Source organism: Oncorhynchus keta, chromosome 20 (assembly GCF_023373465.1).
Source record: "Oncorhynchus keta strain PuntledgeMale-10-30-2019 chromosome 20, Oket_V2, whole genome shotgun sequence".
NCBI lineage: Eukaryota > Metazoa > Chordata > Actinopteri > Salmoniformes > Salmonidae > Oncorhynchus > Oncorhynchus keta.
This window is the reverse complement of record NC_068440.1, coordinates 9,900,009-9,926,180: the sequence shown is the minus strand read 5'-3', so window position 1 is coordinate 9,926,180 and position 26,172 is coordinate 9,900,009. Positions and strand designations below refer to the sequence as shown.

The following is a 26,172-nucleotide window of genomic DNA, read 5'->3' as shown; positions in this document are numbered from 1 at the left end:
TTGATTTAAATCATGAAATATTTATTAACAAGTGGATAAATACCCACACTAGACAAACAAAATAAAATGTAGGTTTTTATAATTATCAAATACCTCTACCAATACATGTATATTTCAAAAGGTCATTCATTTCAAGGTCTTCTGTGAATGGCAGCAGTTGGGCGAGTCTTTACTTTTAGAAGTTCCGGGATAGGCCTGGTGCTGCCTTGATAGAAATCCAATCCTGTGAGCCACTCTACATCTCTGACACGTGATTGGTGGAACCACAGGTGGTCTTCAACCCATAGAGATGCCGTGTCACCATTCTGTGGAAGTATAAAAACAAGCGGATCAGTGACACATACCCTAATTATCACTACTTAGGTGTTGACACAACAAGACAGAGGTACAGACAAAAACAACGAGATCAAGTTGCGAACCAGAGGTTTTCCACCAAAACATCATGATAGTTGCCAGGTGTTGGGAAAGGGGCATGCAAAAGTTGACTGTCTTCAAAACAGATGAAAGTTTGGGTGTTTTCTCAACTTTATAAAACTTCCCTATGTGTTTGTCAGTGGTAGGAGAAAGAGAAAATAGGATAATTTTGGTCATAAAGTCAGTTTAATCTAAAATGGAGTTTGGAACTTCAGTGCGTCACAACGAGTAAATGAAGGTTGGGTTTGGATTACAATTATGTCAACAAACCATGCCCCCTTTTGCCAATCTCCAAGGCAGGCTAGCTAACGTTAACTAGCAAGGCATGCTAGTTAACTTTTTAGCTAATGTTAGCTTACCTAGCTAGCTAGCTACCTCATTACAAATTGGTTAGGTAATAGCTCATACAAGTGTATTGTCTAGATACTACTGGTTATGTAACATTATCATTTGATAATGCTAGAGAGGCAGGCTAGCTAGCTTACGTTAGACACAATCCACGTTAAACACAATCCACATCAAGGTGCGAACCAGGGGTTTCCCACCAAAACATCATGATAGTTGCCAGGTGTTGGGAAAGGGTCATGCTTGGTTACTCTGGTTTCAAAACAGATGAAAGTATAGGTCTTTTCTCAACTTTACCACACAATTGTTTTTGCATTTCACTACGTGTTTGTCAGTAGTAGGAGAGAGTACAGAATGTACATAATTCTAAAACACTCTGTACTTGCAATTCAAGTACTTAGACCTGTCCAGTTTTTCTTGTTTTTTTTGGGGGGGATTTACAAAGAAAGTGTGCAGTGCTTTGAGGTGATATGGTTGCCTTACATTACAGTTCTCTGAGTTGTCTGCTTTGTGTGGTATCAAGAAGGAAACGGTCTGTAGCTCATTGTTACAGCTGCTCACTGGTTGCGAGTCCTTACAGCTGGTGAGAACTGCAAAGTAATGGGTTGGGATTGGAATCCGTGTACCTGTTACAAACCTTAATGAAAACAAGAAATAAAACACTGGTTAAGACTGAAGTGTCTGGCATCGCTGCAATCCTCTGTGCCCCATTGATAGCGCTCTGCAACACTACGTGTTTCATGATTGCCTTTTGTGAGATTTAGAAACTTTGCTTCCTCTCTGCTCCATGTTATAACACACAATTTTGTATGATAAAGAAAAGCTCACATACTGTTCTATCTGGTCTTGAGAATCAAACTGTCCGTCGTAGTTGTAGTCAAATGCCGGGCCTGTCACCACATTAATGCCATTATATTGACTGGCATATTTTTTCAGCAATGTAGTGTGGAAGTAATCCCAGATCTCTATAAAATAAAGAAATATGCATCTATTTATCATGAGCTGAAGCTACTTGTATGACGTGTGGTGTTGACTGTTTGCTGCGTCAGTTTTGTTTGTTGACGTTCTTTTATGTTGTGTGAAAACTAAATACAAATTCAATCACAAAAAAAAGTACATATAAATAATAATAAATGAAAATAAATGAATGTTTAATTATATAACATGTAGGAGACGTGAGTAAGGGAGAGAATTAGAGAGACACGCTGAATTAGAGTACAGTGAGTGAACAAGAGAGGGGAAAATGAGTTTGAAGGAAGCAAGAGGGAGCTGTCTCAGACTGTGAAGAGTGTACGTACTCTTAAACTCAGGATACATGGGTACAACATTGCTCATCAACAGGCCATCATACTCCTCCTCTGCTGTCTTGTTGAGATCTGGGCGTCACAAGAAATAACACAAACAACAAGATAGTCTTATTGAAGTAACCTCGTTATTTTGACAGCTGGATGCCTGGGCGGAGAAGTATAATATTATTTTAGGGGAGACCAGGGGGAGGGGGAGACCAGATGAGCAACAGTTTCTTTTTGACATACATTCTACTATTACATCACTTACAGCAAATCTCTCTGGCTATGAGTGTCTGCTAACTAAATTACATAGAAAAACAAAAACAAAGTTAAGGGGTTGGGAGTCAGACTTCTTTGTTGTTTCAGATGTATTCTGTTTGCTTAAGATTAGTGTATTTGACAGTATAGATGTAAAATCATCCCGCATACTGGGAGGGTAGAGGAAACCGTGGGTAATGTTCCTGGCTGAAGCATACTGGTCACATCTGGGACTTTTATCTGCCGGGATGCGGACATCAGCCCTCTGACAGTCTGGTGTGACTGCTGGCAAAGGGTCCATGTTTTCCTAAAGAGGGTGACAAAGAGGAGGAAATTACAAAGGTCCTTCCTGCATTACTCACATCCACTCTCCACATCCTTTTGAAAACATCCAAGGGAAGCAAGGACAACATTGGAGAAGACAATAGCAAAAAAAGCAACCTTGGATCTTCTCCAATGCATTTTGACAAGGATGACCCCGGTACTTTGTATGTCAATTTACATTCCAACCTTCCTTTAGATATAATTTAATCAAAGTGGATGATCTCTGAGAGGCAATGTTTAAACTCATTATAGCTCATGTTTGACAAAAGAATAGATAATTTGAAGACTTGTGGACATTCACATATCATTCACATATCAAAGTAAGAATTAACCAAAAGTCCAAATTAATGTGTCTAACAAATTACACTTGATCAGTTACTGATTTGTAAAAATGATGGCCTTTAGATGAAATGACTCTTACAGGTTTGTCCAAAGTATATGAGTTCCACACTGGCATGAGGGATTTTTTGCTATAGGCGTTGACAAAGCCCTGATGATACAGTAAGCAGTAGTCATTGCTGGGTTCCAGCATTATTGGTCTTCCAAACAACATGTGCTTCTGCTCAACAGCTTTCACTGAAAGTGAGTAGACAAACAGATGTCAGATAAAGATGTACTCTGCAGAAATCACTCTGCCATTTCCTGGTTGTAAAAATTTGAATAGTTTGCCTAATTTCAGTTTATGTAACAAAACAATCATTGTACCATATATATAACCACCTGTGAATTTCCCATAACCATAATATTACTGTATGTTTGAAGCTGGTGTACAAAACCGAAAGTAAAAGACCCAAAAACTAAATTTATGCTAGACATTTATAGAATAAATAATACCTAGTTTTATGTTTGTGAAAAACAGTAAAATAGTTATTGATTTTTACATTTTTAAATGATTTTGGGTGAACATCTGTTGAATGTCTGGTGAATGTCTGTTGAATGTCCGAATGTGTGAATATAAAACCAACTTTATCTCAGTGCCAAACGTTCAGTCCAAATTCAGCCATGCCAATAATGTTTTCAATTCGACTTTTGATTTCAAAAGCAGCTCAAACATTGAACATGCAAGATTGAACTATAGCCATTGAATTCTACCAGTGCTGATATAGGGAATTATAGACTGGGTGGTTCGAGCCCTGAATGCTGATTGGCTGATAGCTGTATACCACGGGTATCTATTCCACAGTTTACCAGCGGCTAAATCTATGACGTTAAAATGAGCTGATGCAGCTATGACGTTAAAATGATCTGATGCAGCTCGGGCAGGGCTGTCTCCAACCGAATGTGTATGCAGACTTGACACCCAATACAGCTGTCTGTATTGCAGTCCTGCCCGTCGTTTTGTGTCTACCTGTCCCTTTAAGTGACCTAGCTCATTCATTGGAGTGAGTACACTAGTGGGTCTTAAAGATAATTGTTCTTCTCCCCTTACTCACCCCCCTCTCCATGCCACCCTGCTGTGGGGCGACCAGTCCAAGTGTCTCCAGGTACTCATTGACTCGGGGGCCGATGTGAGTCTCATGGACGTTACCCTGGCGTCCGACTGGGCATCCCCACTCAAGCCCTCTCCATTCCCATGGGTGTTAGAGAGCTGGATGGGCACTCTATAGGCTGGGACACCCACCAGACGAACCTACGAGTGTCGGGGAATCACAGCGAGACGATCCAATTCCTACTGGTTGAGTCTCCGCAGGTTCCCGTGGTATTGGGATTCACTTGGCTCCAGAAACACAATCCCTCCATTGACTGGGCTACTGGTGCCATCGTGGGCTGGAGCCCGTCCTGCCACAATTGTTGCCTGAAGTCAGCTCTGCCTGTCCCCGGACCTCTCCGCCAGCCCCACTGAGTACCAGGACCCCCGGGAGGGGTTCAGTAAGCCCTGGGCCACTTCACTTCTGCAGCACCGACCGGTATCCAAGAAGGTCAAGCCAGATGCGCTGGCACGCCGCTATAGCGCTGCGGCTACACCCCCGCCCCTCCTGCTCCAAGATCATTAGCTCCTCTGCTGTTCGTCCTCTGTTGCCCGGTACCCTCTGTATACCTCCTACCTTTACTGTGTTTAGAATTAAAGCCATGTCTCACATCCCTTTGTCTTCTGTTTCCAAGTTTGTCCTGTCAGCTCCGGTCTTTTCCCAGCCTCTTTTTCTCGTCCTCCTGGTTTTTACTCTGAGCCTGTACCTTTGCTCCTACTCTGGATTATCGAGCCCTGCCTGCCTTGACCTGTCGTTTGCCTGCCCCTGTTACAATAAACATTGTTACTTCACACAGTCTGCACTTGGGTCTTACCTTGACACCTGAGAGTTGGAAGTGATTGGGTTAGCTGTGTTGTTGGCTAGCTCATCTAAACAACAGTGTCCCGACGAGTGAGCACGTTTTTTTATGCCAGTCAAAATCACTACTCATTAGCTCATTGTTATGGATTTATCCAAATAAATGTTACTAGAAAACAGCTTAAACGAATACAAAAGCAGCTACATTGCTGTTATTCTGGCTGCACTTTTTGACTTGACTGTAAGTTAGGCGTTGTTGGCTAGCTAGAAAGCATGAGATAAGAAAAGGCTGGCAACGGAACCGGCGACTGGGTCGTGTCCATAACATTAAAAAAACCTCAACAACTGGGTCTTGTCTCTGGCAACCGAACCGATAGAACGAACGAGCAGCCGGCTTGGGTAGCAACTCTAGATTTGTGTTGGGACTATCTTGTGGAAGGATGAAATAGTATGAATAAATTAATAAAAATAATGGGTTTTTTTTCAAATATGACAATCTTCATTTGAATATGTTGGTAACCCGTTGTATAAAAGTGTTAATGCCCTTGAATCCAGTGTTTGGAGGATATATTGGCATGGTTTTCTAACACCCATGCCAATATATCCTCCAAACACCGGCATCTCAGGAATTATCACTTAAATAATGCACGGTCTAGAATGCCCTTCAAGGCAATCAGAAACAGGTATTCAACAATGCCATAGATTTGGTAAAGGAGTCAATGGGATGCAGACGCATTGACCAGACTGGTGCACATTCAACAAATCTGTTCTAACAATGTGGCTATTGTTCAAATCTGTCCTGATTTCTGTATTGTAACAGGCCCACAATGTGGTTACTTAAATCCGATTAGCATATATTTGGCTGCATACCATGTAGAAGTTGTCCCTTTTCAGGTTAAGAAGTGACTGCTAAATGCTAACTTTTGTTCGTATAAGCTGGTTAGCATAGCTAGCATACAGAAATCGGTGGTGTTCATTTGCACTTCCAGAATTTAAATCAATTTCTTCATTTCCTTCACTAATGTGTTATACTTTTAGCTAGCAGTGTTCAGCTGTCAGCAGCCAAAGGCTAGCAGTTTCTTAATGGCAGTAATAACCATTATTGAATTATTTAAATAATTGATTTAACATTAAATCTTGTAAACAATCCATGGTAATTCATAGTAACCTCATAAACATTTCATTTAGACAGGGTGTTTATTTGAAACAGGCATTTATTTGCTGAAATGTGTGCTCTTGTCCGGCTATTAAAAGGGATTGTGTTTAAATGATTTTGCTATTATAAACTGCTTACCAATGTAATTAAAACAGTAAAATAATTTTGGGGTCAGACCCGTGGTATATCACGGCTTTCAGACAATCAGCATTCAGGGCTCAAACCATCCAGTTTATAATGAAGTATTATTGCTAAACTCAATGTACCATCTGGTATCATAATTGATTGTTAATCATGACAATATTCCGGCAATAATCTGTCCATACTGTCTCTCGCACAATATTTACCTTCAGCAGCTGTCAGATTCAGACGACTATTTGGATTAGTTACACCCTGGAAAGAAACAAGGATGTTGTTATAGATAAGACTCTGACAATATTGATCCTTTAATTCATTGATTCTTTCATGAATATCAACAACATTGGAGACTGAGACGTTCTATGGTTAGGGTAATTCATATGTGCTTAATATACTGTACTGTATAATACCAGCTTCTTATCACTATAGTATTAAGAGGTGTATACTGTAACTTCGAAGCAGAGGTGTAGGCATGGGAGGACCATCATTTTAAACAAAAAATCATTTTCAACAAACATAGGTCATATATCATATTTTATATTTGTATCATATTTGTACTGTGTACTTGCACTTGTGTCCTCAAAAGTGACTACTACACCTCAGCAATTTATTTTAAAAAACAATTCCAGAAAGGTGAGATTTTAACCTTTCTTGGCATATGCAGCATTACTAGATATTGTTTGTGGTCCTCTAATGATACATAATTACTCTTGGGGATTATATAGATTACATTTGAGATGAACATGCCCTGAGGAATTGAGGCTGTTTGGAGGGCAAAAGGGGGTGCAACTCAATATTTGGAAGGTGTTCGTAATGTTTGGTGTACTCAATGTAAGCAAGGGGTACTACCAGGGAGGTGCATGTGCAGTCCAGGGTATCTGTGGGTTCAAGGATCACCAGAGGGCACTGCCCAGGGGTTGTTTGCTCTGCAGGGTGTATGGGAGTGTGCCAGGGAGTCCTCAGGAGATGGTTCATACTACCGTGGCTTCCATTGTTCTGGGATGGGGAGATCCCCAACACATCTGAAAGGGTTTCACATGGACAATGTTACAATTCATGTTTGAGATCAAATGAAATTAAATCATATTTGTCGTTTGTACAGGATACAACAGGTGTAAAACAGTCCAGCGAAATGCTTATTTAAAATCTCTTCCTCAACAATGCAGTGTTCAAATACCAGGAGTTATATTTTTTGGCTAGCGCTAAAGCAGCGCTATTGTCAAACTTCGTCACGTAAAAACTGGCGCTCTGGCATTTCCATACCTTGCGCCAGGTGCAGCTATTTACCTGTCTTACATCAGCTCACTTGTGCTGTGGGAGGGTTGGTAATATGTGAAGTGAGTCCTTAAAAACTAGCACAGCAGTGACAATTTCATTTAGCACAAATAGGGAGATTTAAGTCTCAACAAAAGCTATTCTTATAAGTAACAGGGTTGATTACGGCATGGATTTTGACAGCAGAAGCACAGCCCAGCCTATTCAGACTTGATGCATAGTGCCCATATGCCCATGGAACAAGAGAGATGTGCTTTTTTTGTGCGGTGAATCTATATTTAGAAACCTAAAAAAACGTTTTTTTTAATCATTTTGTTTAATTGGATTAAAAACCCAAAACATCCTCATTCAGAATTTTTATTTTTTTCCCCTGCTCAATGCATTCATTAAGCAGCCAAGACTATCAATAAACGGTTTGGCTCACGAGACTGTTTTGAAATAAATCTTTATCACCAAAGCTTCATTAAAAAGATCAAGGGAGCAGTAAAACAGTAAGCCGACATCCCCTTTTGTATCTATGTATTGTACATTATTTTAGCCAGCTCCTGTTATTATTTTGGAACATTTTATCCATAAAAGGTTTCTAAGTAGTCTTCTAGTGAGGCTTTCGCTGTCATGCTTTTGCATTATTCACAATTAACATAGGCCTACCTGCATACTCCATTTCACTTGTATCCATCCCCATTTACAAAGAGCGCCTATTGTACGGTTAGTGGGGGTTACCAAAGATGCGCTCCTCCAAACCTATTCAAAATATTCAGTCCTATAATGCAATATCAACGGTGGGTAGACCTACAGTACATCTTGATATTGCGAACTAGCCTCACATATAGCCTACAATACATTTTAAGGGGAGCCTAGTATTTTTTTTCCCAGGAGAAATGCGATGCGTAAAGACATGTATAGGCCTATAGGTGAAGCGATTACAATGTTGACTGCAAACACTCCAAACATATTTATCAAAAACTGGATGTATATTGTTGTTGCTATTATTAATTACTGTAGCCTAAGCTATTTAATGCATTGATTAGGACGAGAATATTCCGTGCCCCTCCAGCCGAATTGGAGTTGATGACATCGAAAGACCGTCAATAACCGACACAACTTGAGACTACCTCGTGCAGTATTAAGCCATGGAACACGTTGATTGGCCAGTGAATGGTCAAGCCCTCGCCCTGCGTTCAACTTACTTATTAATCAAAACCCAGCCCTTTCACAACAACTTCTGCCACTTAATGATGGAGTGACAGAAACAATTTCTTGTTAACACAGACAACCGACCATTACTGCGGTATTTACTGCTACTCACCACACATGAGATTGTAGAGCTCAATATTGGAGAATGGTTCTATTTCGGTTTTATAATGAAACTTGGGTCCATAGCTTAAGAACATAGCCTGAGGGGAATAAAGAGGGTCTTCATCATAGGGTTAAGTTATCATTTTCCCATCTCTTAAATACAACAATATCAATATACACTGAGTGTAAAAAACATTAGGAGCACCCTCCTAATATTGAGTTGCAGCCCGTTTGCCCTCAGGTCGTGGCATGGTATCTACAAGTTGTGGAAAGCGTTCCATAGAGATGCTGGCCCGTGTTGACTGCAATGCTTCCCACAGTTGTGTCAAGTTGACTGGATGTCCTTTGGGTGGTGGGCCATTATTGATACACAGAGGATACTGTGCAGCATTGTGGTTGACACAAACCGGTGTGCCTGGTACCTACTACCATATCCCGTACTTTTACATGTCTCAATTGTCTCGATGCTTAAAAATCCTTATTTAACCTGTCTCTTCCCCTTCTGCTACACTGATTGAAGTGGATTTAACAAGGGACGTCAATAAGAGATCATAGCTTTCACCTGGTCAGTCTGTCATGGAATGAGCATGTGTTCCTAATGTTTTGTGCACTCAGTGCAAATATGTGTGTGTGTGTGTGTGTGTGTGTGTGTATACATACATACATACATACATACATACATACATACATACATACATACATACATACATACATACATACATACAGAACAAAAATATAAACACAACATGTAAAGTGTTGGTCCCATGTTTCATGAGCTGAAATAACAGATCCCAGAAATGTTCCATGAGCACAAAAAGCTTATTTCACTAAATTGTTTTGCACAAATTGTTTTTCCATCCCCGTTAGTGAGCATTTCCCCTTTGCCAAAATAATCCATCCACCTGATAGGTGTGGCATATCAAGAAGCTGGTTTAAACAGCATGATCATTACACAGGAGCACCTTGTGCTGGGGACAATAAAAGGCCACTCTAAAACACAATGCCACAGATGTCTCAAGTTCTGAGGGAGCGTGCAATTGGCATGCTGACTGCAGGAATGTCCACCAGAGCTGTTGCCAGAGGATTACATGTTAATTTCTCTACCATAAGCCGCCTCCAACGTTGTTTTAGAGAATTTGTCAGTACGTCCAACCAGCCTCACAACCGCCGACCACGCCAGCCCAGGACCTCCACATCTGGCTTCTTCCCCTAAGGGATTGTTCAAGACCAGCCATGAAACTGAAGAGTATTTCTGTCTGTGATAAAGCCCTTTTATGGGGAAAAAACTCATTCTGATTGTCTGAGCCTGGCTCCCCAGTGGGTGAGACTGGCTCCCAAGTGGGTGGGCCTATTCCCTCTAAGGCCCACCCATGGCTGTGCCTGTGACTAGTAATGTGATATCCATAGATTAGGGTCTAATGAATGTATTTCAATTGACTGATTTCCTTATATTAACTGTAACTCAGTAAAATCGTTGAAATTGTTGCATGTTGCGTTTATATTTTTGTTCAGTATATTTTTTAAACCAATCAAATTAAGTTTGTACTCATTAACTAACTGATTTAAACGAGTAAATGGATCTCCTTTCTACTCACATGCATACTGGCCTCATCATTGTCATACCCATGAGCTCCACCTGCACAGAAGGTCAAAGACCCTGGGTATCTATAACAGGACACAGAAATATGTAAGAAGCCAACATTTTGCTACATCATGCCCTACTAAAATCCACACCAGGGATATGTTCATAAAGCAGGGTGGAGTTTCTTAAATCGGTACCTCTCGAACAGCCATCCTGGGTTGACTATCACGCTGACGTCCTCAATGCGTCTACTGTTTGCGTAGTGGAACCGCTTGGGCAGATGGTTTTTCAGGTAAGGCTTGACCTTCTGACTGTTCTTCTTGCACTGGAATCCCATGAAAACAACATCATATTTTTGATCAATCACTAGGTTTCTATAACAGATACGGTATTAGGGACAACATTATGGGACTGAATACAAACAACATATGACCAAAGCTTTGCCTAAACATTTGATTATTCCTCAATTGGAGCATTTCCAGTCAATATGGCAGTCACGGCTAGTTTCTAATCAGGGTGAATGATTTATTGTAGCTTCTTACTCACCGTCATGTTGGCTACAAGTCGGGACGAGTCCACTGTCAAAGGAAACAACAGGAATGTGTCATTTTTATTGTGATACAAAGAAAGGGTACATTTTCTACATGTTTGGTCTTACACTCACAGGGTTGGTTTTTGTCATTGGATCTAATTCTCCCAAAAGGTCCCTCGTAGACATATAGATCACGAACATTTTCCACCTGGAGTAGATCCTGGAGGACTTCCTTCCTGTCACAACTTGTGTCCTCCATACCTATTGGTGTAGCCCAATACATTTTTTTGTTGAACTATTAAGCCACAACACGAATACAACAATACTTACAATTTTTTTCATGTTTGTAGACTAATTCCATATTATTCTAAATACATGACATTTTTAGACATACTTGGTCTATGGGAAAGAGGTCCATTTGCTGTCCAGATGTCAGATTTGTGGAGGGAAAGGGCGAATACATTTGATTCCTTTGATTTATTAGCCTCCTACCGTGGTCAGCTACGATGATGATGTTGAGACACTGATGCAGGTTCAGCTGTTTGAGTCCGTTCATCAGTTGACCAATGACCTTGTCCACTCCAGTGAGAGCCTCGATCAACTGAAATACAGTGAGAAACTTGTGAGACTGTTATATATCTGTGTGGGTAGTCTTCAATGACTTCATTGACCAAGGCTAATGGCACCCTCAACATAATCAAACCTTGATTATTGTTAAGTACCAGTCTATTTACAAAAGGGAAACAGACTTTGACATGTGTTTACTTGTGATTTATGCATGATTATATGAAAACAAATGTGGAGTTCTATATATAAAAAAAAAAAGCTATGTCATTTTCTCTTGGGGTTACTACAATACGTAAATGTCATTAGATCGTAACTTTTCATCATGATGATTTAACAATATGTTTGCATTTATAAGACAACTAATTTGAAGGGGCCTTTTCAATGGAGAAAAACTATACCCAACATAATTGTCAACGGCACCATTTGTTCACATGTGAGCAAGACATTGCACTTCCACCTTTTGGTGAGCACTTTAATTTGGCGTTCAGCATTGAATCAAAGCCATGTGTTTTGAAAACAGCGGTCATGGATCAAAATCCTTCAGTGGGTTGCTCTGTCTATCAAATCAAATCAAATGTTTTTCACCTGCACTGAACAGAACAGGTACCTTACAGTGAAATGCTTACTTGCAAGCCCTTAACCATTGATTTGTATTTAATTTAACCTTCATTTAACTAGGCAAATCAGTTAAGAACAAATTCTTATTTAGAATGAAGGTCTACCCCGGCCAAACCCGGACGACACTGGGCCAATTGTGCGCCACCCTATGGGACTCCCAATCAGCCTAGATTCGAACAAGGGGCTGTAGTGTCCCCTCTTGAACTGAGATGCAGTGCCTTAGACCGCTATGCCACTCGGGAGCCCAAAACCAACAATGCAGTTAAGAAAAACAAGTGTTAAGTAGAAAATAGATGAGTAAAAAAATAAAAATGACAAATAATTAAAGAGCAGCAGTAGAATAACAGTAGCAAGGATATATACAGGGGGAACCGGTACAGAGTCAATGTTTGGGGGCACAGGTTAGTCGAGGTAAATGAGGTAATATGTACATGTAGATAGAGTTAAAGTGACTATGCATAGATAATAAACAGTGAGTAGCAGCAGCGTAAAAGAGGGGGGGAATGCAAATAGTCTGGGTAGCCATTTGATTAGCTGTTCGGGAGTCTTACTGATTGGGGGTAGAAGCTGTTAAGAAGCCTTTTGGACTTAGACTTGGCACTCTGGTACTGGTTTATGTGTGGTAGCAGAGATAACAGTCTATGACTTGGGTGGCTGGAGTCTTTGACAGTTTTTAGGGCCTTCCTCTGGCACCACCTGGTATTGAGGTCCTGGATGGCAGGAAGCTTGGCCCCAGTGATGTACTGGGCCGTACGCACTACCCTCTGTAGTGCCTTGCGGTCGGAGGCTGAGCAGTTGCCATACCAGTTGGTGATGCAACCAGTCAGGATGCTCTCGATGGGGCAGCTGTAGAACTTTTTGAGGATCTGAGGATCCATGCCAAATCTTTTCAGTCTCCTGATTGGGAATAGTCTATGTCGTGCCTCTTCGCGACTGTCTTGGTGTGTTTGGACCATTCTAGTTTGTTGGTGATGTGAACACCAAGGAACTTGAAGCTATCTACCTGCTCCACTACAGCCCTGTCGATGAGAAAGGGAGTGTGCTCAGTTCTCCTTTTCCTGTAGTCCACAATCATCTCCTTTGTCTTGATCATGTTGAGGGAGAGGTTGTTATCCTGGCACCACACGGCTAGGTCTCTGACCTCCTCCCTATAGGCTGTCTCATCATTGTCGGTGATCAGGCCTACCACTGTTGTGTCGTCGGCAAAATGAATGATGGTGTTGGAATTGTGCCTGGCCATGCAGTCATGAGTGAACAGGGAGTACAGGAGGGGACTGAGCATGCACCCCTGAGGGACCCCCATGTTGAGGATCAGCGTGGTGGATGTGTTGTTACCTACCCTTACCACCTGGGGATGGCCCATCAGGAAGTCCAGGATCCAGTTGCAGAGGGTGGTGTGTAGTCCCAGGGTCCTTAGTGATGAGATATGAGTGCACCACTATGGTGTTGGATGCTGAGCTGTAGTCAATGAGTAGCATTCTCACATAGGTGTTCCTTTTGTCCAGGTGGGAAAGGGCAGTGTGGAATGCAATCTATATTGCATTGTCTGTTGATCTGTTGTAGCAGTGTGCAAATTGGAGTGGGTCTAGTTGTTTTGGGATAATGGTGTTGATGTGAGCCATGACCAGCCTATCAAAGCACTTCATGGCTACAGATGTGAGTGCTACGGGTCTGTAGTCATTTTGGCAGGTTACCTTTGTGTTCTTGGGCACAGGGACTATGGTGGTCTGCTTGAAACATGTTGGTATTACAGACTCAGTCAGGGAAAGGTTGAAAATGTCAGTGAAGACACACTTGCCAGTTGGTTAAATTTTGTGTAAATGAGAGTTGTCAGGGGTTGATTATGGTGCTATAAAAGCATGTTTAAAGCAGTTACGAGAACAAAAACAAAGGGTAGTTTCGACACATGCCTGACCTAAACACAAGAAGTGAGCCTTTTTGGATTACATTACGTAACAACAAAGCAGTACATCATGACCTTTTGCTGTTTTGTCCTTGGCAGGAATCGAACAACACCTTTGAGGCGGCAGCCTTAATGCTTGACTGAAATAGGTGCCAGTGCTCATTTTGTGTGCTGGTACTGTTTATATTTAGGTGCAGGAACTCTGCAGTAGTGTTCATTCTAATATTAGTTATTTTGTCATTTTGGTTATTTTATTAATAAAGATTTATGGACCATTTCATCAAAGTACTTCAGAGCGTCTGAAGTGTATCTTATTAATGCGAGAGCTTTGGACTATCAGAAGTTCTATCAGAAAAAATGATTATTCTGAGATAATTGGCTTTAATGCTCCGAACTCTCATTGGTTTGAATGGTGTCTGCAATTTTTATCTTGTATTATTTTGAACTTAACATGAATTGTTGCATTTAGAGTACTTTAATAGGTAGAGAACATTGAACAGAATGAGCCTATGTCAATTACATTTTTTTTTCCAATACAGATATAGCTTTATTGTCCCAAGCTCTCGAATGGTAGATACAGTATAAGTTTAACAATCCAGAACCTGCTTTGACCTGAAGGTTGTTGTAAGGTTGTTGCACCAGAGGTATTTCAATAGTCTGCAGTTGCTTCCTCACCTCTTCTCCTTCCCTTGATATGCAATGATCTGAGAACAAACCTGTTGTTTGCCCTTCGCCTCTCAAGGTATTTCAGTTAATTGCTTATGAAATAACTTCAGACTAATGAGATGCATCCTGGTTGTTTTCCTTATTGACCTTACCCCTCCACTGACAGGACCAAAGTTGTGCCCCGACTTGTCCGGCTCCTCGAGGTACAACGTGAAGAAATCTGGCCTGCAGGAACAACAATTGTTATACACCACGACATTATACACAATGCACTTTAGGCTTGAATGTCTCTGATAAAGGCTTGCTAGTAGCTGGGATGCCTCTAACTTAAATGGGGGATTTACCTCTCATTATCTGGCAACTGTAGCCACTTCAGGAGTGTGAAGACTCTCTCCTCAAAAGGTATTTTTCTGAAATGAAATGAAAGACATGACAATAGAAAATGACAGTTCTTATCATCCAAGGGTAATAAAGCTATCGGTCTATTCATATATGAGAAAGAAGATAATTTATTCCTGATTATATTACCCGTTGTAGTCTAAGTTGATGTCTGGGAAACTGCCATTGATTTTGACATCTGAGCCAGGCCAGAAATACGTTCCTGCTCTCAGTCCTTGGTAACTGGCAGTGTGCCAAATCTACAATGACAAGGTTATGAACGAGAATATTTTCGAATCACTCCTAAGTACTGATCGAAGTATTCGTTTGAGCAGAGAGTTGTGTTCTTTTGTGAACTACAGCAACACACAGAAATGCACAACATACAATGAAAAAAAAAATACTGACGTCAGGCTGACTTTCAACGCTATGGTTAAATGATGGCAGTAGTGTCTGACTGTGGGAAATCAAATAAAAGTATTCTTATCTTGCTTATCTAACTCTCTAAAGGTTTCAATGTGAATGGCAGAGCACAAAGCAGGGGGGTGTACTCACAGGCTGACCAAAGTACCATCTGGGGTTGGACTTCTCGTCGTTTGACAGACTGAAGGAAGCGTCAAACACAGGGTCATACATCTTGTTGTCAACCAGTCCGTGGGACTCGGAGTACATGCCCTAAAGATGACATGGACATCTTGTGGATGATGAAGTGGACATTTTGTGAAGAAGAATACAAAATTAAATGACACAGTTTTGGCAATGACACAAACTGCTGCATATTTTTATTTCTTATACAGTTGAAGTCGGAAGTTTACATACACCTTAGCCAAATACATACAGATCAGTTTCACAATTCCCGACATTTAATCCTCGTAAAAATTCCCTGTCTTAGGTCAGTTAGGATCACCACTTTATTTAAAGAATGTGAAATGTCAGAATAATAGTAGAGAGAACGATTTATTTCAGCTTTAATTTCTTTCATCACATTCCCATTGGGTCAAAAGTTTGCATACACTCAATTAGTATTTGGTAGCATTGCCTTTAAATTATTTAACTTGGGTCAAAAGTTTCAGGTAGCCTTCCATAAGCTTCCCACAATAAGTTGGGTGAATTTTGGCCCATTCCTCCTGTCAGAGTGTAACGGCGTTCGTCTGTTGAAGGAAGAGAGTCGGACCGAAATGCAGCGTGTTTGTTAATCATGATCTTTAATAAATGAAAACGAAACGATACATGAAATAACTCATAAATACAAAACAACAAACGGAACGAGAACCTATTACAGCCTATCTGGTGAACACTACACAGAGACAGGAACAATCACCCACAAAATACAAAGCGAAACTAAGGCTGCCTAAATACGGTTCCCAATCAGAGACAACGAGAATCACCTGACTCTGATTGAGAATCGCCTCAGGCAGCCAAGCCTATACAACACCCCTAATCAGCCGCGATCCCAAATACTACAAACCCCAATATGAAAAACAACATATAAACCCATGTCACACCCTGGCCTACCCAAACATATAACAAAAACACAAAATACAATGACCAAGGCATGACACAGAGCTGGTGTAACTGAGTCAGGTTTGTAGGCCTCCTTGCTCGCACATGCTTTTTCAGTTCTGCCCACAAATCTTCTATAGCATTGAGGTCAGGGCTTTGTGATGGCCACTCCAATAACTTGACTTTGTTGTCCTTAAGCCATTTTGCCATAACTTTGGAAGTATGCTTGGAGTCATTAACCATTTAGAAGACCCATTTGCGACCAATCTTTAACTTCCTGACTGATGTCTTGAGATGTTGCTTCAATATAGCCACATAATTTTCCTATCTCATGATGCCATCTATCTTGTGAAGTGCACCAGTCCCTCCTGTAGCAAAGCATCCCCACAACTTGATGCTGCCACCCCCGTCCTTCATGGTTGGGATGGTGTTCTTCGACTTGCAAGCATCCCCCTTTTTCCTCCAAACATAACGATGGTCATTATGGCCAAACAGTTCTATTTTTGTTTCATCAGACCAGAGGCTATTTCTCCAAAAAGACAAATCTTTGTCCCCATGTGCAGTTGCAAACCGTAGTCTGGATTTTTTTATGGCGGTTTTGGAGCAGTGGCTTCTTCCTTGCTGAGTGACTTTTCAGGTTATGTCGATATAGAACTCGTTTTTATTGTGGATATAGATACTTTCGTACCTGTTTTATCCAGCATCTTCATAAGGTCCTTTGCTGTTGTTCTGGGATTGATTTGCACTTTTCGCACCAAAGTACGTTCATCTCTAGGAGACAGAACGCGTCTCCTTCCTGAGCGGTATGACAGCTGCGTGGTCCCATGGTGTTTATACTTGCGTACTATTGTTTGTACAGATGAACGTGGTACCTTCAGGCATTTGGAAATTGCTCCAAAGCATGAAACAAACTTGTGGAGGTCTACAAATATTTTTCTGAGGTCTTGGCTGATTTCTTTAGCTTTTTCCATAATGTCAAGCAAAGAGGCACTGAGTTTGAAGGTTGGCCTTGAAATACATCCACAGGCACACCTCCAATTGACTCAAATGATGTCAATTAGCCTCAGAAGCTTCTAAAGCAATGACATAATTTTCTGGAAATTTCCAGCTGTTTAAAGGTACAGTCAACTTCGCGTATGTAAACTTCTGACCCACTGGAATTGTGATACTGTGAATTATAAGTGAAATAATCGGTCTGTAAACAACTGTTGGAAAAATTAATTGTGGCATGCACAAAGTAGATGTCCTAACCGACTTGCCAAAACTATAGTTTGTTAACAAGAAATGTGTGTAGTGGTTGATAAACAAGTTTTAATGACTCCAACCTAAGTGTATGTAAACTTCCCGACTTCAACTGTATAATTGATATCCCCTTATTCGCTGATATACAATTCTGTGGGTATTTTAAAAAGTCATACCTGTCATAGTGTATAACAATGGGTTTGTGTGTGAGGATATATACAGTATGAGGCTAACCGTCACAATGGTGTAGTGATTCGGGAAGGTAATGCTGGGGAACACAGGCTGCATGTAAGGTGCAGAGGTGCCACAGGTTCCTGTTAGAGGGATAAGGAAAAAGATTAGCCCTTATGTGCAAGTCCATTGGTATGGTTAAGGCAGTTGAACAGGGATGATGGCACAAGCTGATCCCATCTGACAAAGGGATGATGGGACTCACTCAGTTTGTCTAGGACGGGGATGAGGGAACTCCATGTTTGTTGATACTCTGCTCTCAAGCCGTCCAGTGAGATGAGGAGCAGCGGCTGCAGTTTAAAGCTAAGGGTAAAAATATAGATTTTTTAGAAACATTTAGAAAATATGTAGAATTTTAAATTGTATATTTAGTTTAGTAATTCAGGTAGATATTGAAGCCTTTTCTAATCATCTTGGCATTCTTGTTTTTTTTTCATTCCTTGTGCATTCCTTTATACGCTAAAACATACTTCGCTGGACATTTAGGGCTCGCCAAATCCACACAGTCATCTGCCACCCATTCTGTCTCTCCTTCATTTATGGGAAAACAAGTACAAGTGAGAAAATTGAAGAAGAAAAAATCATTTCAAGTGTTCCTCCAAATCTGTCTCAATGCAAACATTTGAGCTATTGAGGATACATGGTAATGTGTACATTGACGTGTGCATTTCATAAAGTTCTTCTCACCTTGACAGACATGTTTGAAGTTGGTACAACAGTCACCAGCACCCAGGCAGTCATCAGAGCAGTGGCACCTGCTCTCCGCCAACCTCGTTTCTCCACAGCGCAGTTTGGTGCACTCCCATTGTTGAGCTGTTGAATTAAACCATTAGAAGTGGTGAAGCTAGCTAAACCATAATAAGCTAGCATGTGAACAAGGAAACAATTCTGTCATCAAAGTTCAGTGTTTTCTTAGTTGAATAATGTAACTTGAACCCTATTGGTCATAATATGCTATCATAAAAAAATTATACAACATGACAACACCCAGTGGCGGTCGGTGACGTTTATGATGAGGGAGGACGTTTCTTTTTCATGAGCATGACCTTATTTCTATTACAGCATATTGGATGACTGTCATTCATATTCCATTCACCCAGTTCAATGTAACATCGATAGGTTTAAGCTACTACATAATACTCTAATTTCCCTATATCATGAGGTTGCTAAAACCTAGCCTATGAATGAAAACTTACAACATAGGTTCACGCAGGTCAAGAGAAACATGTGAGGCCTTGCACACTCTTGCCTGCATCTAGCTGGTAAAGACGGTGTAATCATTAGTCCAACAGTTGCAAACGAGAGTTCAGGGATGTTCATCCCTGTTTCGTTCTGTTTGGTTCCGTTTAAGAAACGTTTTTCAACAGAATTGGTGGAATGAATATACCCCACGTAAACACAGTTCACTTTCATAGCAGCCACGTTGTACTCATTCTCGCATCTATTCACTCTCCTCCTCTCACCTTTTTCCTTCGTTTGTGGACTTCAATGCACAACACATCACCTGTGACCAGGTGAAAAAACCTTTCCAAGCCAAACCATATCATAACCACTACACACAGCCTACATCATTGTCACCATATTAGCTAAAGGAACATCATAGTCAACATAGCTAATATAACTAACACGTTAGTTATATTAGTAATGGTGCAGTGTATAGTCAGTAAGCAGTTTAGCAGTTACACCGGCGGGCCCCGGTGGCAATATATTTGTAAAACCAAAAGTTTATCTTGATTTGGAAGAGTTCCAGTGTTGTGTTGGATAGTCATAGCCAGCTAGATAACATAGAATCCCTCTATTTGAGCTGGGTGTTTGAGTAGGCTAAACTAGCTAGCTGATTTTGCTAGCTAAGTAAGTGAAAATGTAAAAAATTATGAAATCTCTCTCTCTTTCATGCTTCTCCTTCATTTTTGAAGAAATGAATTTGTTCAAAACTATTCAACTACTCTCTTTGTCTCTCTTTGAGTCAACTACTCACCACATGCACTGCAGTGCTAGCTAGCTGTAGCTTATGCTTTCAGTACTAGATTCATTCTCTAATCCTTTGACCGGGTGGACAACATGTCAGTTCATGCTACCAGAGCTCTGATACATTACATTACATTTAAGTCATTTAGCAGACGCTCTTATCCAGAGCGACTTACAAATTGGATAGGTTGGAGGATGTCCTCCAGATGTTGTCATAATTACTGTGTAAGTCTATGGAAGGGGGTGAGAACCATAAGCCTCCTAGGATTTGTATTGAAGTCAATATATCCAGAGGAGAGCGGAAGCTAGCTGTCCTCCGGCTAAACCATGGTGCTACAGAGTGCTGTTGAGGCTACTGCAGACTTTCATTGCAAAACTGTATTTTTCATTGCAAAACAATTATTTGGTGACGTGATAAAACTAAAACTAAATATATTTTATTTTTATGAAATTCACTGAGGAGCCTCCACTGATAACACCATACTTTTCAAAGGTATTCATATCAGTATGCCAATGTATGAGTTCAATTTGTGAGGACATTCAGTGGGTGATATAGGGCAGGGGTTCCCAAACTTTTTCACTCAGGGTCCCTGTTCCAGCATTGGGTAACATCCCGCACCCCAAATTGTAATTTCGAAATTGTGCATTCTACTATTACTGCCCCCATTTACAGTAAACATGGCTCACTTGGTTGGAAACAGATGTCCTGAAAGTCATAGCAACAGTTATTGTTGATGACACACTGAGTATCACAGCGGCAGCCTGGTGTCTCATCGTCGAAGGGCTCGTAACATCTGTTCTTGCAGGAGGTAGTGGGAACCACTGGAACACATAAAGGTACACTGAACACTTCCAGTGGATTTCACAGATGCTTCTTATACAGTAGAACAGGGGGCACCAACTGATGGCTCGCGGGCCAAATCCGGCCCACGAGCCAATTTGATTTGGCACACCAAGGTAGTCTTCATTTATTGTTGAAGTGGTGATATCAAATATCACATATAATTGTAGTTTTACATATTGTGGTTGTGTACGTGATTTTTTTTACAGAATCTGCTCCAATAAGAAATAGTGTACCTTTGTTTCGACAGTCCTCTAGTTGTAAACCAAGCCCCAGTCCGAGCCCTAGGATTATGGTGACCATGGAGATCGCCAAAGCACCTATCTACACATATAGACACACACAAACACATACATGCATGCAAGCGCACACAAACATACACACACAGTATCAGTACAAGTATCAACCACAAAGACACTAGTTGTTCTATTTTTTTATATAAAATGTTTTTGAAAAAAGGGCATTCCATTTACTGTGGTATATCAAGACGGTAACACTTTACAATAAGGTTCCATTTGTAAAGGGTTTATAAAGGGTTTGTAATTACGATACTAACACTTATTTAATCATTTTTAAATGCATTATTAACCATTAATAAATGGGTTATAACAAATTAGTCAAAATAGTGCTTGCCAAATAGTGAGCCACTATTTACCTCCAGCTATTAACCATTTATAAATGCACTTCCAAATGCTTATAATATTGATGTGTCATCATGCAACCTTATTTTCAATGGTTGCTCAGTTAAACTATAGTCATTTTCTCACTTTTGGGTGTGATGCATTGTTGCTCTGTCCCAGGAACAGAAGAGGTTGGTTTTCAGACTAAAGGTCAACTCCCATGATGTGTCTTTCCCCCACGTTTGAAACACTGATGATGCATTGGTACACATATCTAAGGCCTCACCTGAAGAGACCTCATCTGAAGATCTCAAGCCATATTACTGGTGTGGTTCGCTGGTTTCTGAAAAATGTCCCCTACTTTGTGAGATCTGTCCATCTGTGAAACGTGCTTGAAATAAAGATGACCTGGAACGTGTCCAGAATGTTGTGTTGACACTGACATTATGTGACAGTGCGTAATGAAGAATCATGATGGACGTGGCTATGAGAGAGAGGCTAAATTCTCTATGCAATTTGTTTCACTTTTGAATACAGAAATTCTGCTGGATGATTTAGCACACTGTTCAGTGAGCTAAATTTAGCTAGCTTTTGTGGTTTAGCATGCTAGCTAGCTATAGTAGTTATCTAACTAGCTGTTAGCTTGTAAAGTTAACTAGCTAGCATTCTTTTTCAGCACACTAACATGAGTGACTCCAATTTTAAGACAAACTTACTAGCTAGCTAGCTAGCTAACTAGCTAGTGTATTAGCAAAAATCGTGATAACTCGCTAACCCCTTTCATATGTGATAGCTAGCTAGCAAGTTTTATTTTTATTTTACCTTTATTTAACCAGGTAGGCTAGTTGAGAACAAATTCTCATTTGCAACCGCGACCTGGCCAGGATACAGCAAAGCAGTTCGACACATACAACAACACATGTTAAACACGGGCTATTATTAGTTTTAGCTAGCATTGGATAACATAACTAGCTAAGGCTAAATGGTGGGAATCATGATGATGATATCCAAGCACGACTCCAACACCATCATTAAGTTGGCTGACGACACAACGGAGGTAGGCCTGATCACCGACAACGATGAGACAGCCTATAGGGAGGAGCTCAGAGACCTGGCAGTGTGGTGCCAGGACAACAACCTCTCCCTCAACGTGATCAAGACAAAGGATATGATTGTGGACTTCAAGAAAATGAGGGACGAGCACACCCCCATTCTCATCATCAGGGCTGTAGTCGAGCAGCGTCGGTCCTTACACATTTACATTTGTAAGGTTAACCATATTACAGTGATTTAGGGAGACAAAGATGATTTTATAATATTAATAATTTAAAATATATTTTGGAAATACTCCCGCGATCCCATTTGTCATTTTTTAAATAATCTGTTTTAATTAATGTTAAAAAGGGGAGAAAAAGACACCCCTGTTTATCTGAATTAGATAGGCTACAGATTTGAGTCACTGCAATTAAAATTGTTTTCCCAATGTATCCTTCTATTAAATTCTATTTTTTTTTCTCACTATGTATTGCATATTTGAGGAGATTACTGTATATACTGTTAGAAATGTTTGTAACAACATGAATTAATGGCCAGAAGTTTTCCACTTTCTTTTAAGGTATTTTGTTTTTTGAAGTTATAAATACTGGTAGTCCTAACTCATTAATAAATGGTCAGTATGTTTCCACTTTCTTTAAAGTTTATAGATCTATCATTATCATTGAAAGCAAGTCTAAGAAGTGATAGATCTGTTTGTATGTGTGCTATTTCAATGCTTCCTGTTCTTACGTTTCATTTTTCCATCTTTTACTTTCGGTTTTGTACACCAGCTTCAAACAGCTGAAAATACAATATCTGTCACGCCCTGACCTTAGTTATCTATGGTTTATGTATTATTTTGGTCAGGTCAGTGTGTGACGTGGGTGGGTATGTGTGTTTTACCCTGTCTAGGGTTTTTGTAATTCTATGGGGGTTTTGTATGTCTAGGTAATGTAGGTCTATGGTGGCCTGAATTGGCTCCCAATCAGAGGCAGTTGTTTATTGTTGTCTCTGATTGGGGATCCTATTTAGGTTGCCATTTTCCATTTTGGTTTTGTGGGTTATTATCTATGTGTTGTTGCCTGTCAGCACTTGGGTTATGTAGCGTCACGTTTGTTTAGTGGTACTTCTTTTAATAAAGAAAGATGTATTCATATCACGCTGCGCCTTGGTCTCATCAATATGACGAACGTGACAATCTCTTTGGTTATGGAAAATATATTTCACAGCGGTTTAGATGGTACAATGATTCTCTACACAACGACTGCTCGTTTTGTTACATGAACTGAAATTAGTCGAACTATTCGAATTTTAGCAACCAGGAAATGGTGGAGCGATATTGCAACTTTAAAAGTATTTTTTGATAACTTAGTTAAACATGTTCACAGGCCTGTTGTTTAAGAAACATGATACTTTTAGCAGTTATAAATGTCGATAACTCAGTTATAAATGTTTATAGGTCTGTCACCTTTAAAATAAGGTATACTTTTAGCAGTTATACATGTGGGTAAATCATTTATAGATGATTTGAGAGTTCAGTCAGAAGTTAGACATACTTATAGGCAGTATTGGGTACTCATCACTACATACATGAGAGAGGATTCAACACTTTGTTAAATATGTTCCGTCAATGAATGGTGGGCGTGAAGACCAAAGCAATCAACGTTGTGAGAGGATACCTCCTCCAATGTTTCACCAATCAAAGGTATTACGGTTACCATTTCACACCAGAGCGTTCACCGTACTTAGACTATCACAGAGAAGTGATGTTTGTTGATATAATCTGGTAATCTGTCAAGGGGTAATAATTGAATAATGTCCTGGATGTAAATTACCAGGGCATCAGGTTTTCAAAGGTCAGTCAAGACACATCATAAAAACCATCCTCTGTTCCTGGGACAGAGCAACAATGCATCACACCCAAAAGTTAAATGACTATAGTTTAACTGTGCAACCATTGAAAATGTATTTGGTTGCAAGATGACATAAAGGTTCATCTTATAAACATTTCCAAGTGCATTTATAAATGGTTAATAACAGAAGGTAAATATTGGCTTACTAATTGACTTAACACTGACCAGTTATTACACTATTTAGGCCAATGTGATATAACCGTTTATTAATGGGTTATAACTCATTTACAAATGATTAAATAACCGTTCTATCCCATGTATTACCCCTTCCCAAATGGAACCTTATGATAAAGTGTTCCCGGAAAAAAATGTAGGGTTGCTGAGTCACTGTGGAGAACATATGGTAAAAATTTTCGCAAAGGACACAAATACACTGGGCATGTGGAGTGGGCAATACACAATAAGCACACATCTGTGATGGTAAAGCTACCAGTCCCACTGAAACACTTTCCCAAACATGACCCTTCATATGCCTTAGGGGTATCCTTTTGATTGTCATGAGCATTTTTTTGTAGTGCATTTCATGAGTAGTGTAAGTATTATTCGAAGAGTAGTTTATTTGTATGCATTATAAAGTAGAATTGCACCCTTTCCTATAAATCCAATCAATCTTATGCATATCCTATCTCGATAACACTTAAAACTACTTAAAGCCTGCCGGTATGTTTTATAACTTACATTAAGCATTTATGAGCCTTTGTAAGGCTTTATAATAACGATTATAATAATAATAATGTCTACGTATCAACATTTCAACTGGCTGGTATTTACTTAGGATTGCGATGAAATTATTATGAGACAAAAGTCTTACAATACATTATGACTGCATCATGATAAATATTACCTGTAGGCTTTCAGTTTAGTGTTACCCATATCTCATTGTATACCACTTCCATTAGTGAAGCATTCAAAAGAAGCTGGATGTTGGATGCACTTACGACAAGAGTCTTCTTTCCCTGCAACTCCTTGCTTATCCCCATACTTGAGAGCTGTCCAGCTCTAAACACAGCCAACACGAGGTGCTACTTCACCACAACAGTGAACTCTGGAACTCCATGAGTGTGGGAAAGTCATTTATTGTCAGAAGAGGGAACTTCGTGTTTCTGCAACTGTAAAAGGCAAGAGACCAATTGAAAGCTTTGGGAACCTGTCCAGAACTCACCTGATATTAAGCTTTACAGGAAACGCTAATGATTTACAGGGAAGAGGTTTTGCAACTCTGATTTTTACAATGTTCAGATCTGATTGCAGAGGGCTAAAAGGTTAGAGAGGCGAGCCAGCAACCGGAGCGTTTCGAGTTCAAATCCGGGGTCCAACAAGAAAATATGTTGGGAAGTGAGATGGCAGGCAGAGGGTTGCTGGTATCAAATCCTAGATGCCATTGCCTGCTGTTGTGCCCTTGAGCAAAACACTTAACCCCCCACAATAGCTCCCCGCACCTCTCCAAAAGCCTGTGTATATATGTGTCTTTCAGAGTGGTTGGGTTGAAAGTGAAAGTCAGATTTCGGTTGGACCCAGTGTGCAATTGACCAATAAAGTGATCTTAATTTTAAAATCAATATTTTCTGAGAGTAGGAGACTTTATTCATTAATAGGGCAAGTATTGTCCTGGTAGTATTAGGAATTGGTGAACAATTGTTGATGGTGCAATTGTTGAAATAAGGGCACTAACTGTATGTTGCTCTGGAGGAACTGCCGCTCCCTACCTTCAGGCTATGCTCAAACCCAACACCCCAACCCGAGCATTCCGTTCTGCCACATCAGGTCTCTTGGCCCTCCCACCCATACGGGAGGGCAGCTCCCGCTCA

The 26,172-nt window shown here is 40.3% G+C and overlaps 1 protein-coding gene across 2 annotated transcripts; it reads right to left on the bottom strand.

The window, feature by feature from the left end:
- LOC118399350 (venom phosphodiesterase 1) lies at positions 1-25,471 on the bottom strand. Of its 2 annotated transcripts, none has more exons than XM_035795362.2 (25): positions 25,303-25,471; positions 21,033-21,120; positions 20,643-20,777; positions 18,675-18,800; positions 18,458-18,518; positions 18,193-18,290; positions 17,991-18,070; positions 15,567-15,686; positions 15,162-15,271; positions 14,978-15,043; positions 14,786-14,858; positions 11,372-11,480; positions 11,012-11,140; positions 10,894-10,925; positions 10,545-10,672; positions 10,361-10,430; positions 8,776-8,863; positions 7,041-7,213; positions 6,401-6,446; positions 3,052-3,206; positions 2,478-2,613; positions 2,058-2,135; positions 1,592-1,724; positions 1,243-1,396; positions 1-305 (listed from the first exon to the last, which is right to left on the bottom strand). In XM_035795362.2, the coding sequence occupies exons 1-25, from the start codon at positions 25,342-25,344 to the stop codon at positions 132-134; spliced, it is 2,604 nt and encodes an 867-aa protein (XP_035651255.1). In that variant the 5' UTR covers positions 25,345-25,471; the 3' UTR covers positions 1-131. The 2 variants fall into 2 exon arrangements, with proteins under 2 accessions (XP_035651255.1, XP_035651256.1); XM_035795363.2 differs by lacking the exon at positions 25,303-25,471 and adding an exon at positions 21,703-21,905.
- Positions 25,472-26,172: the final 701 nt, after the last annotated feature.

Excerpts from the sequence above, each read along its gene's own strand:
- LOC118399350 (XM_035795362.2), bottom strand. The coding sequence starts at position 25,344 with ATGGGGATAAGCAAGGAGTTGCAGGGAAAGAAGACTCTTGTC. Across the intron at positions 3,207-6,400 it reads GAATCTGACAGCTGCTGAAG|TGAAAGCTGTTGAGCAGAAG; the intron begins GTAAATATTGTG and ends ACTCACTTTCAG. Across the intron at positions 306-1,242 it reads ACAACTCAGAGAACTGTAAT|AATGGTGACACGGCATCTCT; the intron begins GTAAGGCAACCA and ends ATACTTCCACAG.